Source organism: Ursus americanus, chromosome 18 (genome assembly GCF_024610735.1).
Source record: "Ursus americanus isolate L20-20 chromosome 18, mUrsAme1.1.p, whole genome shotgun sequence".
In the NCBI taxonomy this organism is placed as follows: domain Eukaryota; kingdom Metazoa; phylum Chordata; class Mammalia; order Carnivora; family Ursidae; genus Ursus; species Ursus americanus.
Window position 1 is genome coordinate 1,618,847 of NC_142144.1, and position 12,832 is coordinate 1,631,678.

General features: G+C 64.3%; 1 protein-coding gene across 7 annotated transcripts; it reads left to right on the forward strand.

The window, feature by feature from the left end:
• Nucleotides 1-1,118: 1,118 nt before the first annotated feature.
• On the forward strand, nucleotides 1,119-4,858 carry TMEM250 (transmembrane protein 250). 7 transcript variants are annotated; one of them, XM_045803822.2, is made up of 2 exons: nucleotides 1,119-1,239; nucleotides 2,488-4,858. In XM_045803822.2, the coding sequence occupies exon 2, from the start codon at nucleotides 2,538-2,540 to the stop codon at nucleotides 3,024-3,026; it is 489 nt and encodes a 162-aa protein (XP_045659778.1). In that variant the 5' UTR covers nucleotides 1,119-1,239; nucleotides 2,488-2,537; the 3' UTR covers nucleotides 3,027-4,858. The 7 variants fall into 7 exon arrangements, with proteins under 7 accessions (XP_045659778.1, XP_087725326.1, XP_045659776.1 ...); XM_087869200.1 differs by having other exon boundaries at nucleotides 1,121-1,235; XM_045803820.2 differs by lacking the exon at nucleotides 1,119-1,239 and adding an exon at nucleotides 1,307-1,607.
• The last annotated feature ends 7,974 nt before the right edge of the window (nucleotides 4,859-12,832 follow it).

Below are 12,832 nucleotides of genomic sequence, written 5' to 3' on the forward strand. Positions count from 1 at the left end.
AGCTTCTGGACTTGTTTAAACACGTGACTGTGCGGCCTGGATACAAAGTAGGAATGGGTCTTACAGTGGGCCGTGGTGAGAAAACAGCTAAGGGGGCACATAGGTCTATAAACGAATCCTTGCAGCTCTGGGGATGGAAGAAAGGTAGGGCTGAGAGCAAACAGAATTCCCTCCACACACTCAGGAAGGGTCTGGGTGACAGGGAGAGGGTGGTATGTGGTCGGAGGCAGCTTTCCAGAGGAGGAGATATTTGACTGGGGTCTTGAAGGCTGAGTAGGAGCTCGTCAGGCAGAGGAGCAGAGGAACAGAACAAGCAAGTGTGAAGGGAAAGGTCATGTATTAGAGCAATGGGACCTCCTCACAGAGCTGAGGTGGTCCTGGGTGGGGTGTCCCCAGGGGAGAGGGCTGGACGGGGTGTGTGGGGGGGGCTGGAGAGGAAAACCACCGCCACAGGGCCAACCGTGGAGCAGGGAGCTACTGCCGCCTGCCGGAAAGCCAGCCTGCAGAAAAGCTGCATTTTAAGAAATATTTCTTAAAATATCCTCCTTTTCTCCCATCTTCAGCTGCTGCTCCTTCAAAGTTGCTGTGGATACTTTTCAAAGTTCTCCCACTGCTTTCCCATCCTGACCCAGCCAGATCGTCCTCCCCAGAGGGACAGGAGCAGAAAGGCCAGGACCGCAGGAGCCACGCAACAGGGACGGGGTGCGGGGAGCCTGGGGTTAGGGTGCGGGGCACTGGGGGACCTGGGGTTAGGGCTGCTGGGGTTAGGGCTGGGGAAGCGGCAGGCGGACAGCGCGGAGGGAGAGACGCGGCCAGCCTGGAGGAGGGCAGGGTCCCGGCGCCCGTCCGGCCTCCAGCCTCCGGGGCACAGAGAGCCGCGTCTAGGAGGGAGCGACCCGGAACCCAGAGTCTCCGGGATGCTGGCACCCAGCCGGGTTTTAACACTTAACAAGTCCGCACTGAATTCTCACTGTCCCGGGGAGGGCTAACCCCAGGGCGCATCAGCAGCAGTCGGACACCCAACCCTCCCCGGACGTCCGCCCGGCCCCCACTAGCGGGGGCAGCCCCGCGGGCCGCGGACACGTGAGGACGCCGCCGCGCGTGCGCAGAAGGGCCGCCCGTGGTCCGCTCGCGCAGGCCCACGATTTGCGCCTGCGCAGGACAGACCGAGCTGGCGGCGGGGTACGCGGGACGAGGCGCCGGGCGGCAGCGTTAAGGACCGCGCGCGCACGCAGGCACGTAAGCACGCACGCCCTGGGGAAGTGTCGAGTTCCGGCCGCTCAGAGTCGGCTCCGAGCCGGGGGGAAGGGAGGCGCTTTCGGTTCGCCGCGGGCGGAGGGGCGGGAGGGAAGTCCTACGGTGGCCGCAGAGGGACGGCGCTACGGCTCCCACGCTGGGCCAAACGCTGCCGGCCGCTGGGCGCGCGAGCCCCGGGCCCTTCGGGGCGGCCTCGGGCGGGGACGCGTGAGCGGCCGGGCCCCGCAGCCGTCGCGCCGTGGGCACCATGCGGCCGCCCTGCTCCTGGAGTCTCGTGTGCCGGGGGGGCCCGCAGGCCCGGCCTCCCGCACCGCCGGCCCCCCCCCGCGCCGGCGCGGAGAGGGCACCCGGTGAGCGGCGGGCGGGCGGGCCTGCCCTGGGGTGGCGGGCGGCCGCCGCGTGCCCGGGCTCGCGGGTCGTCGCCGGTGCCCGCCGCCTGCCCGCCCCAGGAGCCCGCGGCGCGGACGCTGGAGGGCCGTGCGTGGCGGCGGCGGCGGGCGCAGGGCGAGCGGGACGCGGCGGGCAGGGAGCCCTGCGGGGTCCTGCAGACGGGCCCGGAGGTGCGGGCCGGACCGAGGCAAGCGCGCGGAGCCTCTAGGAGCTGGTTCTGGCCGAGCCCGCGGGGAGGGCTGAAAGCACCCGGCCTCCGCCCCCGCGACCCCGGGGTCCCCGCGGCACGCCCCAGGCCGAGGCCCCTGTGATGTGTCTCCTGATCCTGTACCCAGCTTGGCTGTCCGCTTTTACACCTCGTGTAGTTGCAGGTTTCCCACCCACGAGTTGTTTAGACGACCAGTGAATGGCAGTCACCAGAGAGCCACTCGGTATTTCTCCTTTCCTGGCACCCAGTCTGTAGGCCTGTGATGTCATCTGCCTGCCAGGCGTGGTCACCAGCTTCCCCCGCACCCGCGGGAGCCCAGCGCTGTGGGCGGCCCTGTGTGGCAGGGCAGGGACGGGAGGGTGAGCTAAACTGCCCCAGGTTACTTCTAGGGAGTGACAGTGCCAGGGTTCAGGCCCCCAGCCGCACCCCCACCTGCAGCCTTGGCTCTTACCGTGCCTGCCTTTGAAGTGTCCTCTGTCGCTTGCGCTTGTGGCAAGAGCAGCCCCCGGGCACGTGAAGAGTGGGAGCGGTTTCAGTGTGGCCCCGGGGCTGGCTGCTTTCCCAGAACGGGGGCACTGGCTCCCGTTGTCTTTGGGGCTTATGCCGCTCCTCTCTTTGTCCCTTTGCTGCAGGCCGCCGCATCCCCCGGGGCTCAGCTGCTGGCTTCCAGGCCTAGGTGCCCATGACGCCTATGCTGACCACTGCCTGGACACCACCGCTGCCACAGGCTCGCGCCACCGCCCAGGCCCCAATGCCGGTCATGCCCATCCCGCGGCGGGTGCGCTCCTTCCACGGCCCGCACACCACCTGCCTGCACGCAGCCTGCGGGCCAGCGCGCTCTTCCCGCCTGGCGCGCACCAAGTACAACAACTTCGACGTGTACATCCGGGCACGCTGGCTCTACGGCTTCATCCGCTTCCTGCTCTACTTCAGCTGCAGCCTCTTCACGGCCACGCTGTGGGGCGCGCTGGCCGCCCTCTTCTGCCTGCAGTACCTGGGCGTGCGCGTCCTGCTGCGTTTCCAGCTGAAGCTGTCGGTGCTCCTGCTGCTGCTGGGCCGCCGGCGCGTGGACTTCCGCCTGCTGAACGAGCTGCTCATCTACGGTATCCGAGTGACTGTGCTGCTCGTTGGGGGCCTGGGCTGGTGCTTCATGGTCTTCGTGGACATGTGACGGGTGGCGGCGGGCCTCGGCTCTGGGGTTTATTTATTGTGACCCTGTTCCTTTCTTGATGGGGTAGGTCAGGATTCTGCTCTTTCCAGCCCAACCTGCGGATGGGGTCTGCAGCGGGTGCGCCTCCGGCTCGGTCTGGGTGGGGTGGTGAGACTGTTCTGTGAAGGGGACGCTGGCGCCCCCTCTGCTGCTGCTTTTTTGCTCCGACCGGTTAGGCACAGCGCCTCGCTGGCCACCAGCCTGTGCTTCCAGCCCTCACTTTTCCAGGCTGTGCCAGGGTGAGGCCCTTTGGCCCGGTCTGCCCTTGGAGAGCCTCTGTGTCCCTGCTTCCTCTCTGGGACACAGGCATCTCGGGCGGCAGGGGAGTTGCTCCTGGCCAGCCACACGGCCCCCTTTCCCAAGCCCCAGCCGCCTTCCCAGCCTTAGGGAAGTGTCGGGCTCGACTGGCTGACATACCACACTGCCACGAAGCTGTTCACTCTGCCCTGGGCCACCCAAGTCTCGGCACAGCTCACAGGCGCTCCATCTGTCCCCCTGAGAGGCGTCGGGGTCCTGAGTCCCAGGCCAGGCTTCAGGGCCATGTTGGTTTGCTTAGATGCAGTCTGGTGGGAGTCACCGGCAGCCTTGGCAGTTCCCAGACCACAGCCAGCCCTGGGTGCAGGGCAGATCTGTCTTCCTCTCGGGCAGGTTTGTGGAAAACGTCAGGTTGGATGCTGTAGTCTCATCAGGTGTGGATTTCTGAGAAGGCACCTTGACTCCCTTCTGGCTGGGGGCAGGGGGAGCGGAGCTTTGGGGGATGGCTAGAATTGACATGTGCGTACTGGGGGCTGATGTCAGAGGTCTGGAGGAGACGCACCATGGCCTCTGCGCGTGTGCCACGAAAACATGAGCAAAGCTTCCGTTGCAAGAGTGCCTCTCGGGGTATGCACGCACACCAGGCCTGGGCCTCTGAGTGAGGGGCCGGCTGCCCCATATTCCTGCCCTGGGCTCTTAGAGCAGCTGCAGTGACAAGCAGAACTGCATGTGGGGCTGGGAAGAGCAAAGGGCCGGCTGGTCCAACTGGCTGGCCGGCCAGTGTCTTGTCCAGATCCCTCGCTTCTCTGTCAGAGGAGGAGAGGGTGACCCGGTGGCACAGTAGTCACCGTGGGTCCGCTCGGCAGGTGAGAAGCTGCTTTGAGTAATTGTGCTGGGACAACAGGCAGAGAGACCAGGGACAGGACACAGCCCCATCCTGGGGGTGACAGACCCCTGTTTCATCCCTAGTTGTCCCCACCCCCCTGGGCGTGGGCAGTGGCCCCTTTGACTCTGCGTGGCCGGGCAGTCCAGTGGCCAGGGGAGCTGTTGGACAGTTGGGAGCCACGGGAAGAAAAACCCAAATCAGTTAGAGAAAGCAAAGAAGGCTTGGCTGTGAACCATGCCCTTTGATTTGCAGCCAGCTTCTACCCAGTGATTGTCGACGAGGACAGTGGGAAGGCTCCTCAGACAGAGTTCTTTCTCGGGCTGAGTCTGTCCTAGTTCCCTGGAGGGCAGGTGGGGACCTGACCTGCGTGGACCCATTTCTCAGCGCCGCAGAGAACCTTTTGCACTAAGTCATGCTGTTTCCTAAAAGTTTTGTTTTGTGTTAACTCAGATTCCCCTGAAGCTCCCGTCACTGAGGTGGACACCTGTCCACGCCGTCAGGACGGCAGGAGGGGTCTGGCCGTGCCACCTCGAATGTCGTTGCGGCCACGTGGGGAGCTGGCACGTTGAACACAAAGATGCTCGGTGTCTCGAGTGCCTGTTAAATTCTTTATGAAATGAGCCACCTGCATTAAACTTATTTTTTTAACATGTGGATGGAGTGATTGCTTAGAGCTCAAAAACTTTATTCTTCCTGTAAGGATCTAACTGACCAAAAATGCCACAGAAGGCGTCTGTCACAGGTAAAATTGGGCACGTTTTAAAGCAGGCATCCATGATGCCAGGGAAGGAGTAGACGTGCTGGACTTGAGGGGGCCCGCCTTGACCTTGCGGCCGGGAGCTCAGTCAGGCCGGCAGGGACACTGTGGCCGTGCTGGCAGCGGGTCCTGGCAAGGCCCACAGGGTCGACGTGTACCAGCCGACAAGGGTGTAGGGTCCTCACAGGGCCAGGAAAGAGGTCACAGAACCGAGTGTCCAGCGTGAGCTCTGCTTCAGGGGAAGGGAGGCGTGCACGAGAAGACGCCGGCCAGAAACCAAAGTTGTTCGTGTTTAATCGAAAACACTCGGAAAAACGAGAGACACATTAGTACTTAGTGTCTTTATTTTGTAAAGGTCTCGGAGCTTCTGTGCGGGGACCCTCCTGTGCCTCGCCAATGATGGCGATGTCCCTCAAACTGCCACGGTGGCCAGAAAGTGCCACGGAAGGGCAGCCAGTCTGCTGTTTCTGGGAGTTTGCAGAACTGGGTGTTTTCTCAGAGGAAAATAGTCTAAGTCGCTTTGGGGTTTAGCTTTTGGTGGCAGAGTTGGTAAAGCCCCCGAAAGCCGCAAAGGCAGCTCAGGAGGTGAAGTTCATGCCGCCAAGGGGGCACTGCCCATCCTCGGGGTGGGGCGGGCGCACGTGCCTCCAGGCGTGGGTGACAGTGGCCCAGCCGGCTGTCCAGGGGTGGTCCTGACCACGCCGGAGCCTGGAGGATGCTCGCCTCCCCGGCAGCTTCTCCTTGTTTGAGGCAAGCGGGAGCACTCTTCTGAGGCTCTGTAGGCCCCCATGGTGGGAGTGCGGCCTGTGCTGGCCGGTTCGGAGGCACCAGCCCCGCGGGGCACCGCTGAGCACGCACCCGGGCTGTGGTGGCTCCAGGTACCAGCGAGCGCCGTGGGCAGCGGGCCTAGCCGGCTGGGTTATGATGGTGCTTGGTGAGCGTGAGCCCTCCTCCAGTGGGTGGGCCTCCTGCTGACTCCCAGTCCCCATCTTCGAGGACAACATGTCTACGGGAGGAGCCATGGGCCAAGCAGTGGGAGAGCAGGGGTGGGATCGAGTTTGCAGTTAAGGGGTTGCCACCCAGAGAGGGGTCTGGGCATCAGGGTACCACGTGGTGGGGGGGAGGGGGTGTGAGGCCGCTTCTGGGGAGCAGGCATTCTGCTGAAATGTCTTATTTAGAGCCGAGTATTTGCCCATTACGGGCACCACGTCTTCAGGAAGGACGACCTGCAGACCTGGAGGCTCCCGTGCATTGTGGGGAGGCAGGGGCTGGGGGTCCATCCAGGACCAAACCTGGCCCGAGCACAGGTCCCAGGGCCATGCTGGCAAATGCCAGGAGCTGGAGTTGGTTTAGGAAACAGGATTCATCCTTACAAAGCTGCCAGGCCTCAGTGGCTCCTGCTGCCTCCTCTCTCCCAAATGGCCCAGACGTCCTTCAAGGTGGGGTCGGGGGAGGAGGTGACCTGGGACAGCCAGTGTGTTAGACCCAGTGAGCTGGGGGGGCAAGGTGGGCCCCTGCTGCTCGTGCAGGACCCTGGGTGGGTGGAGATGGGCCCAAGGTGGGCAGGAAGGGCAGAAAAGGAGGCGAGTACCTGGAAGGTTCCGCTAATGGCAGGCTGCCCCCAGTGACAGCACCTGGATGCAGGTGGTGGCAAGTGGGCCCTTGATTTGGGAGGTGGGGGTGGAGAGCTGGGGCTGGAGCAGCAGGTGTGGAGGGGGGGCGCTAGGAGGTCTCCTGACCTGGCAGGTCAGGGTCAGGACAGAAGGGGGGAGGGAGGGAGCAGGGGGAGGAGGAAGGGGAGAAGCTTCCCTTGAACAAAGAGCGGAGGTGCTGAGTCCCTGTGGGCCAGAGCCAGGTGCTGGGGGGGCAGAAGGCCACCTGTGCACTCACTGGGGTTCCAGCCAGTCCTCTGCTGAGGACCAGCACGGAGGGCGTGAGGGGCTGTCTGTGAGGAAGGGAATCAGCCAGCAGGGGTGCCATGTCCAGGAGGGGTGGTGCTGTGGGAACTTCCAGAAACCAGATGCTTATTTGAGAAAGTCTGGGTGCCGTCCGGGCCCCGGGGTGGGGGACCCGGCATCTCAGAAGACCCTCTCTCTGGCCTGTCGGGCGCTTGTGGCAGCCCCCGAGGAGCTCACACCTCAGGGGCAGTGGGACCCCGGTGTCTTTCCCGGTGCCCCCCCCCCGCAGTGGGGGCGGCCTGCCGCAGGGCCGAGGGGGAGGGACACAGCCCCACCCGGGACAGTGGCAGGGCAGGCGCCGCCCAGCTCTGGACCAGAGCGTGACCCCCAGTGCTGCTGCGGAGAACAGGGCGGGCTGCTGGGGCCGGCTGCACAGATATTGATGGTCCCTGACCTTGAGAGGTCCCTGTCGCTTCCAGCCTGTGATTGGAGGAAGGAGCTGGCGGCTGGCGGGCGCGGGCGCTTGGTGCTGATTCAGCCCTTTCTGGGCCAGGCGCGAGCTTCCTTCCCTCCGCGGAGGCCAGCGCTTCTCCTTTCTGCCTCGCTGCTGCCGTGGGGAAGGGCCTCTGTGGGCCAGCCCCTCCAGGACGGCCAGCGCCCCCATCCCCTCGAAGCTGGCCTGCCGCTCTGCACCAGGCTGCACCCAGGAGCACTTTCCAGAAATCCCAGCAGTCTGGCGAGCCTCCCTGACAGCCCCCAGAAGAGGGAGCGCCCCGCCTCACCAGCATCCTTGCCCAGAGGGGACAGGGAGGACGGGAGGGAGCCGCTGATTCAGCGGCTCAAGGGCTGCGCCCCTCCCCCCGCCCCAGCGGGCAGCATGCCCAGGCCTGCTGGCAGCTGTGTCACCCGGGGCCTCTGGCAGAGTGGCTGTGGCTGTGTGGCCGCCCCTGCGCCTGGTGCTGGGGGAGGGCCTGCGGGAGGGCGCGTGGTCAGCACAGATACCTGGGCCTTATCCAGGAGAGGCCAGGACACCATGCCTGGCCACCACGCACAGGAGCCCAGGTCGCGGCCGACCTCCTCCGCCTTTGGCCAGTTCAGCCATGTCACCTGCCACCCTGACCTGGGGCTGGACGCTGACCCTGAGCCCTGGCCTGGGAACAGGCTGCACTGGTGGGCGCAGGGGGCAGAGCCCGGCAGGGCATGAGCTGGAACCTCGTAGGGCCCAGCATGGGTTGGGTTGGCCCCTAACTGGTGGGAAGCCCAGAGTGACAGGTGGCTGGGTTAGGTGCTGAGCGCAGACCCGGGCCCAGGAAGGCGCTGCCCTTGTGACGTGGGCCGTTCCTCAGGGTGCCCACTGGCGTGAGGCAAACACCCAGGGAAGTGTGGGGAGCCCTGGGGGAGTCCGGGAGGGCGGGAGAGAGGCCACAGGAAGACGGTGGGGGAGAGGGGGAAGGGGGGGCGACTAGGCTAGGTTGCTGGGTGGGGAGGTCTGTGTGGTCAAGCAGGGCAGGGCCTGGGACACCCCACCCGAAAGTGGGCATCCCTCTAGAGGGGGCAGCCCTGCCCCAGCCTCCCGAGTCGGTCAGTGGGAGAATGTCTTCAGACAAGAGCGCCGCAGGCCCGTGTGCCTGCCTGAAAAGCGCCCAGCCACCTCCCATCGCTGTGTGTTGATCACCATTCATTCCACCAGGAGGAGACCAGGGCTCCATTCCGCTTCCTGAGAATATTAATGCCTCATCCTGGCTGCAATGCCACATGAATATTCATGCAGAAATCAATCAGTCCAGGCTGATGGTGACGTTAGGGGGAGAGGTGCAGTGAGCAGTCAGGTGGCCTCCTAGGAAGTGCGTCCCCTGCTGTGGGGGTCGGCTCCAGGTCACCTGGAGCCCAGGGGAGCCCTTTCCTTCCAGGTGGCCCCAGAAGAGGTTGGGCGCTCTTGCTGTGGATGTTGCTGGCTCAGATGGGCAGGGAGTGGTGCCCTTCCTGCCCTCACCGGGGTCACTAGACAGGCAGACACAGTCCGGAGTCCTCCCAGGGAGCCCCCCACATGCAACCCCTGTGCCCCGCTGGTGGGGATGTTTCTGCCACGTGCCGACTCAGGTGAGCAGAGATGGTGGGTTTCCGGGCCTTTGCAGCAGCCCAGCCGCACCCCTGCTCCGTTGCCCCCCTGCCCTCCCTTCGCCCCCACCCCCAGCCCCCAGGCTGTCCTCCTCCAGGCCTGGAATGCTGCCCAGCCCCTGACCTGCCCCTCACTTTTCAGAGCCAAGGGGGCATCCACACCCCGCCCGCCCACACAGGGCAGGGGCAGCCCTCGGACGATACACACATGAGTTTTAAATGCAAATTCGTTATTTACAATAACATCCTGACATTATGGTCCCAGGAATTATTTGTATGTTTTTCAAACTGTGCTTCGATCACCGTCCCTGTGGTCCCGGCTCGCTGGCTGCGGCGCGAAGATGCTCCCGACGCCGCAGCCTGGGGCTGATTCAGCCCGAGCTCGAGCTCGGCACCACCTGCGTGGCCAGCGCTCCTCCGAGCAGCTGCAGCCCCCTGGACCCGCCACCCCTCCTCCCGCCGAGCCCCGGGGTGCGCGTGTGCGTGCCTGCGTGTGCCTCACATGTGTGCCTGATGCGAGCGTGTTCTCCACCGCCCCGTTTTGAGGGCCGCCCCTGTCCACCCGGAGAGGGAGCAGCGCAGGGCGCACTGGTGCCGGCACTGCCTCCCTGCCCCCGTCCACTCCCTCTAGGTGCTGGCAGAGGGAAGGGAGGGAAGCCCCTGTGGCCATTATCCCTGTGTTCCCGCCTTGGAAACACCCCCTGGAGAGAGCCGAAGGGCATGCGTGCTCCGTGTGCCTTTCCCTCCTTTGGGTCAGATGGTCCCTGAGCTGATGGCCTGAAGGGCCTTGTTTCTTAGACGCTGGGCTGTGTGGTGTTTGCTCCTCTCCAGCACCAGCTTTCCCGTAAGACACGGGAGAGGAAAGCAAGAGCAGCCAGACTCACAGTCGGAGCGGACAGAGCTGCAGACACAGCTCTTCCCAGAAGGGGAAGGCAGCCCAGGGCTGGCGCGTCCTCTCAGCGAGAGCTGCAGAGGAGGGTGGGGGGCTCCCGATGTGCCCAGACTGCCCCAGTGGGCCAGCGCTCCGGTGGCCCTCTCCAGGGGAAGGTGCTGGAAGCCAGGGGCCGAGGCTGCAGCCCTGCCTGGGGGAGGGGAGATGCCTTTCTGCCCTTAGTGGCCCAGACCTGCCTGGTCTTGACGTCAGGGGCAGGTTCGCAGACCTCCTGGGGCACGAGGCACGCTCGCACAGTTGTGGAACGAGTGAAGGGGTGACGGGGCTGTCCTGTCTCAGTCTACCCCCACGGCTGTAGCAGAGCTCCGCCGACGGGCCCACAACCACAGCTGGGGGGGTGCTGGTCCAGGATCCCGCCGCCCACAGAGGCTGTGTCGGCGAGGCTGCTCCCCGTTCACAGACGTGACTTCCCGCCGTGTCCTCATGCGGCAGGAGGGGCGCGGGAGCCTCTGGGGTCCCTTCCTGCAGCTCTACCCCGTGACCTCCTCCCCTTCCAAGGGCGACCTAACACCTTCACCTCGGGCGGGGGTAGGTTTCAATCCATGACTTTGGGAGGGACATTTTTTTTTTAAGATGTATTTATTATTTGAGTGAGAGAGAGTGTGCACCAGGGTGACGAGGCAGAGGGAGAGGGAGAGAGAGAATCCTAAGTACACTCGCACTGAGCACAGAGCCCGACATGGGACTCGATCCCAGGACCCTGAGATTACAACCTGAGCTGAAGCCAGATGCTGAACGGACTGAGCCACCCAGGTGCCCCGAGGACACACATTCTGAGGACAGCAAGTTCCTTGTGATCCTGGGGCCTGAGACACAGGGGGCCTGACACTCACTTTCTGAAAGACTGTGTCCAGGGTCACTCAGTGCCCCCCAAGCTTGGCCTCATAGGCGGACGTCTCCCTCCAGAAGTGTCCATGGGGATGGGTGCCTGCCGTTTGCGGACTTCTCCTGGGAAGATTGTGCGACACCCAGGGCCTGGCCCTGGAGCGCATGCCCTTGACTCGGCGGGGGTCCCCAGCCCTCCGCCCCCACCAGCTTGTGCCCGGCTCTCACCTGTGGCTTGCGGGGGCACGGACTGCCCCCAAGCTGCTGTGCGCACCCTGGCGTGGCTGGCCAGGCTCTGCCGTCCCTCTGGGAGGGGGTGAGTCACCGCAGCCACCACCCCGCAGCCTTCTCGGGAGCAGGAAGCCGCAGCTGCTTAACAGCTGCACAAAATGTTAGAGAGAAATTTAGGACAAAAGAAGAAGAAGATTGGAGCATCCAATTTAATCCGAGGGGAGGCACACGGAAGCCAACGTGGTGCTGCCCTAATTCACTAGCGCAGAGAGCCACGGGTTCCGCAGCCGCTGCCACGAAACCAAAATATTCACCCAGTTTCCGTCTGTGCAAGGGACCCGAGCTGGCCTCCGAGGACTGTCCCCGGCCCCGGGGTGCAGCCTCAGATGGCCCCGGGGCACAGCAGACCCCTGCAGCCGCAGGGGCACAGGCAGCCCTGGCTCTGGCTGGTGCGTCTGCCCCGCCGGCCCCGCTGAGCCCGACCGGAGCTCACGGCACCGCAGCGCGTAGCAGACAGGTGCCCAGCTGCATGCGATCCCGTGTCCAGCACTGCCCTGCCCGGGCACCTGTTGGCCGGTCAGCGCTGCGGCCTTCGGGCTGGTATCCTGCCTGCAGAAGGTGGTCCTTGGAGAAGGGCTTTTCAGGAGTCTGGGGGCCAGGTGAGCAAGTCTTCATCTCCAGGGCAGCTCTGGGCAGTCTCCAGCCACTAGAGGAGGACCCACCCTTGGTTACCACGGGGCAGAGGGTCGGGCAGCAAGCCAGTGAGTGGGAGCTGGGGGCTGAGCTCCTGGCGCCCCTTCCAGCCTGGAGCGGGGTCTGTGTGCTGATGCTAACCAGGGAGACCACCCCTGCCAGGGTGGGCACAGCAGACCTCCACCTCTCAAGGAAGTTTAGGAACCTCTGGCCTGGATGGCGGTCAGGCTCCAATCGCAAGAATGAACGTCCTAACAAGGAGCCGGCTCTGCCTGGGGTTTTGAAGGAGAGGTGGATTATGTGACAAGCAGTACTAAACCCCAGGGTCTGTTCAGTCCTTCAGCAACACGCCCTGGGCAAACCCCTCCCCTGGGCGGCTTTGTAGGTAGTCAAGGAGAAGTGTTCGTACCCGCTCACACGCCTACCTGGACCCAGGTGCGCTACCCCCCCCCCAGGAGAAGCCCTGGCTGGGGTGGGGTGTGCATGGGGAGGGCGGGTTCCTCCATCACACAGGGAGCGCCAGGGGCCCGCACCCTCACGCACCCTCGCTCTTCCTGTGAGTCCTGTAGAGGCTCTCGCCCCTGCTCCTCCCACCTCCCCTGGTGTGTCATTCCAGGCTTGTGGGCTCTGGCTCCGGGCAGGCGAGGTCAGGGATGTGCAGGGGTGCCATGCTGAGCCGTGCCGGCTTCCTGACCCTGCACTGCAGCCTGTGGGATGGAAGCCAATGTCCCTGCCGATGCCCCGACATTGCGCAGAGGTACCAGCCCCTTCACAAAGTGCTCTGGAATGTTCCGGGATGCATTCCTGGAAGCCTGGCTTCCCAATGGTGTCGTAAGCACCTAGTTCCCTGCTTGATGGTCCCAGGACCCAGCAGACATAGGGCTGTGAGGTGGCAGTTTCCCGGTGGGGCTGGGGCTCCTGCTGCCACAGGGACTTGTTCATTACCACAAAGCCCGGGCCTGAGTTAAGGCAACACCTGCTGACCAAAAGGCCCGCTCCGGCCCTTCCCCCAGGCTGACCGCCTCATTCGGCTAGCCCGAATCTGAGCCACCAGGTCCTCACCCAGAATTTTCCAGGACAAGAGACAAATGACAAGCATGATGGCCATGGCCAGCAGGGCCTGGGGCTGTGGTCCCTCCCGCAGCCCCAAAC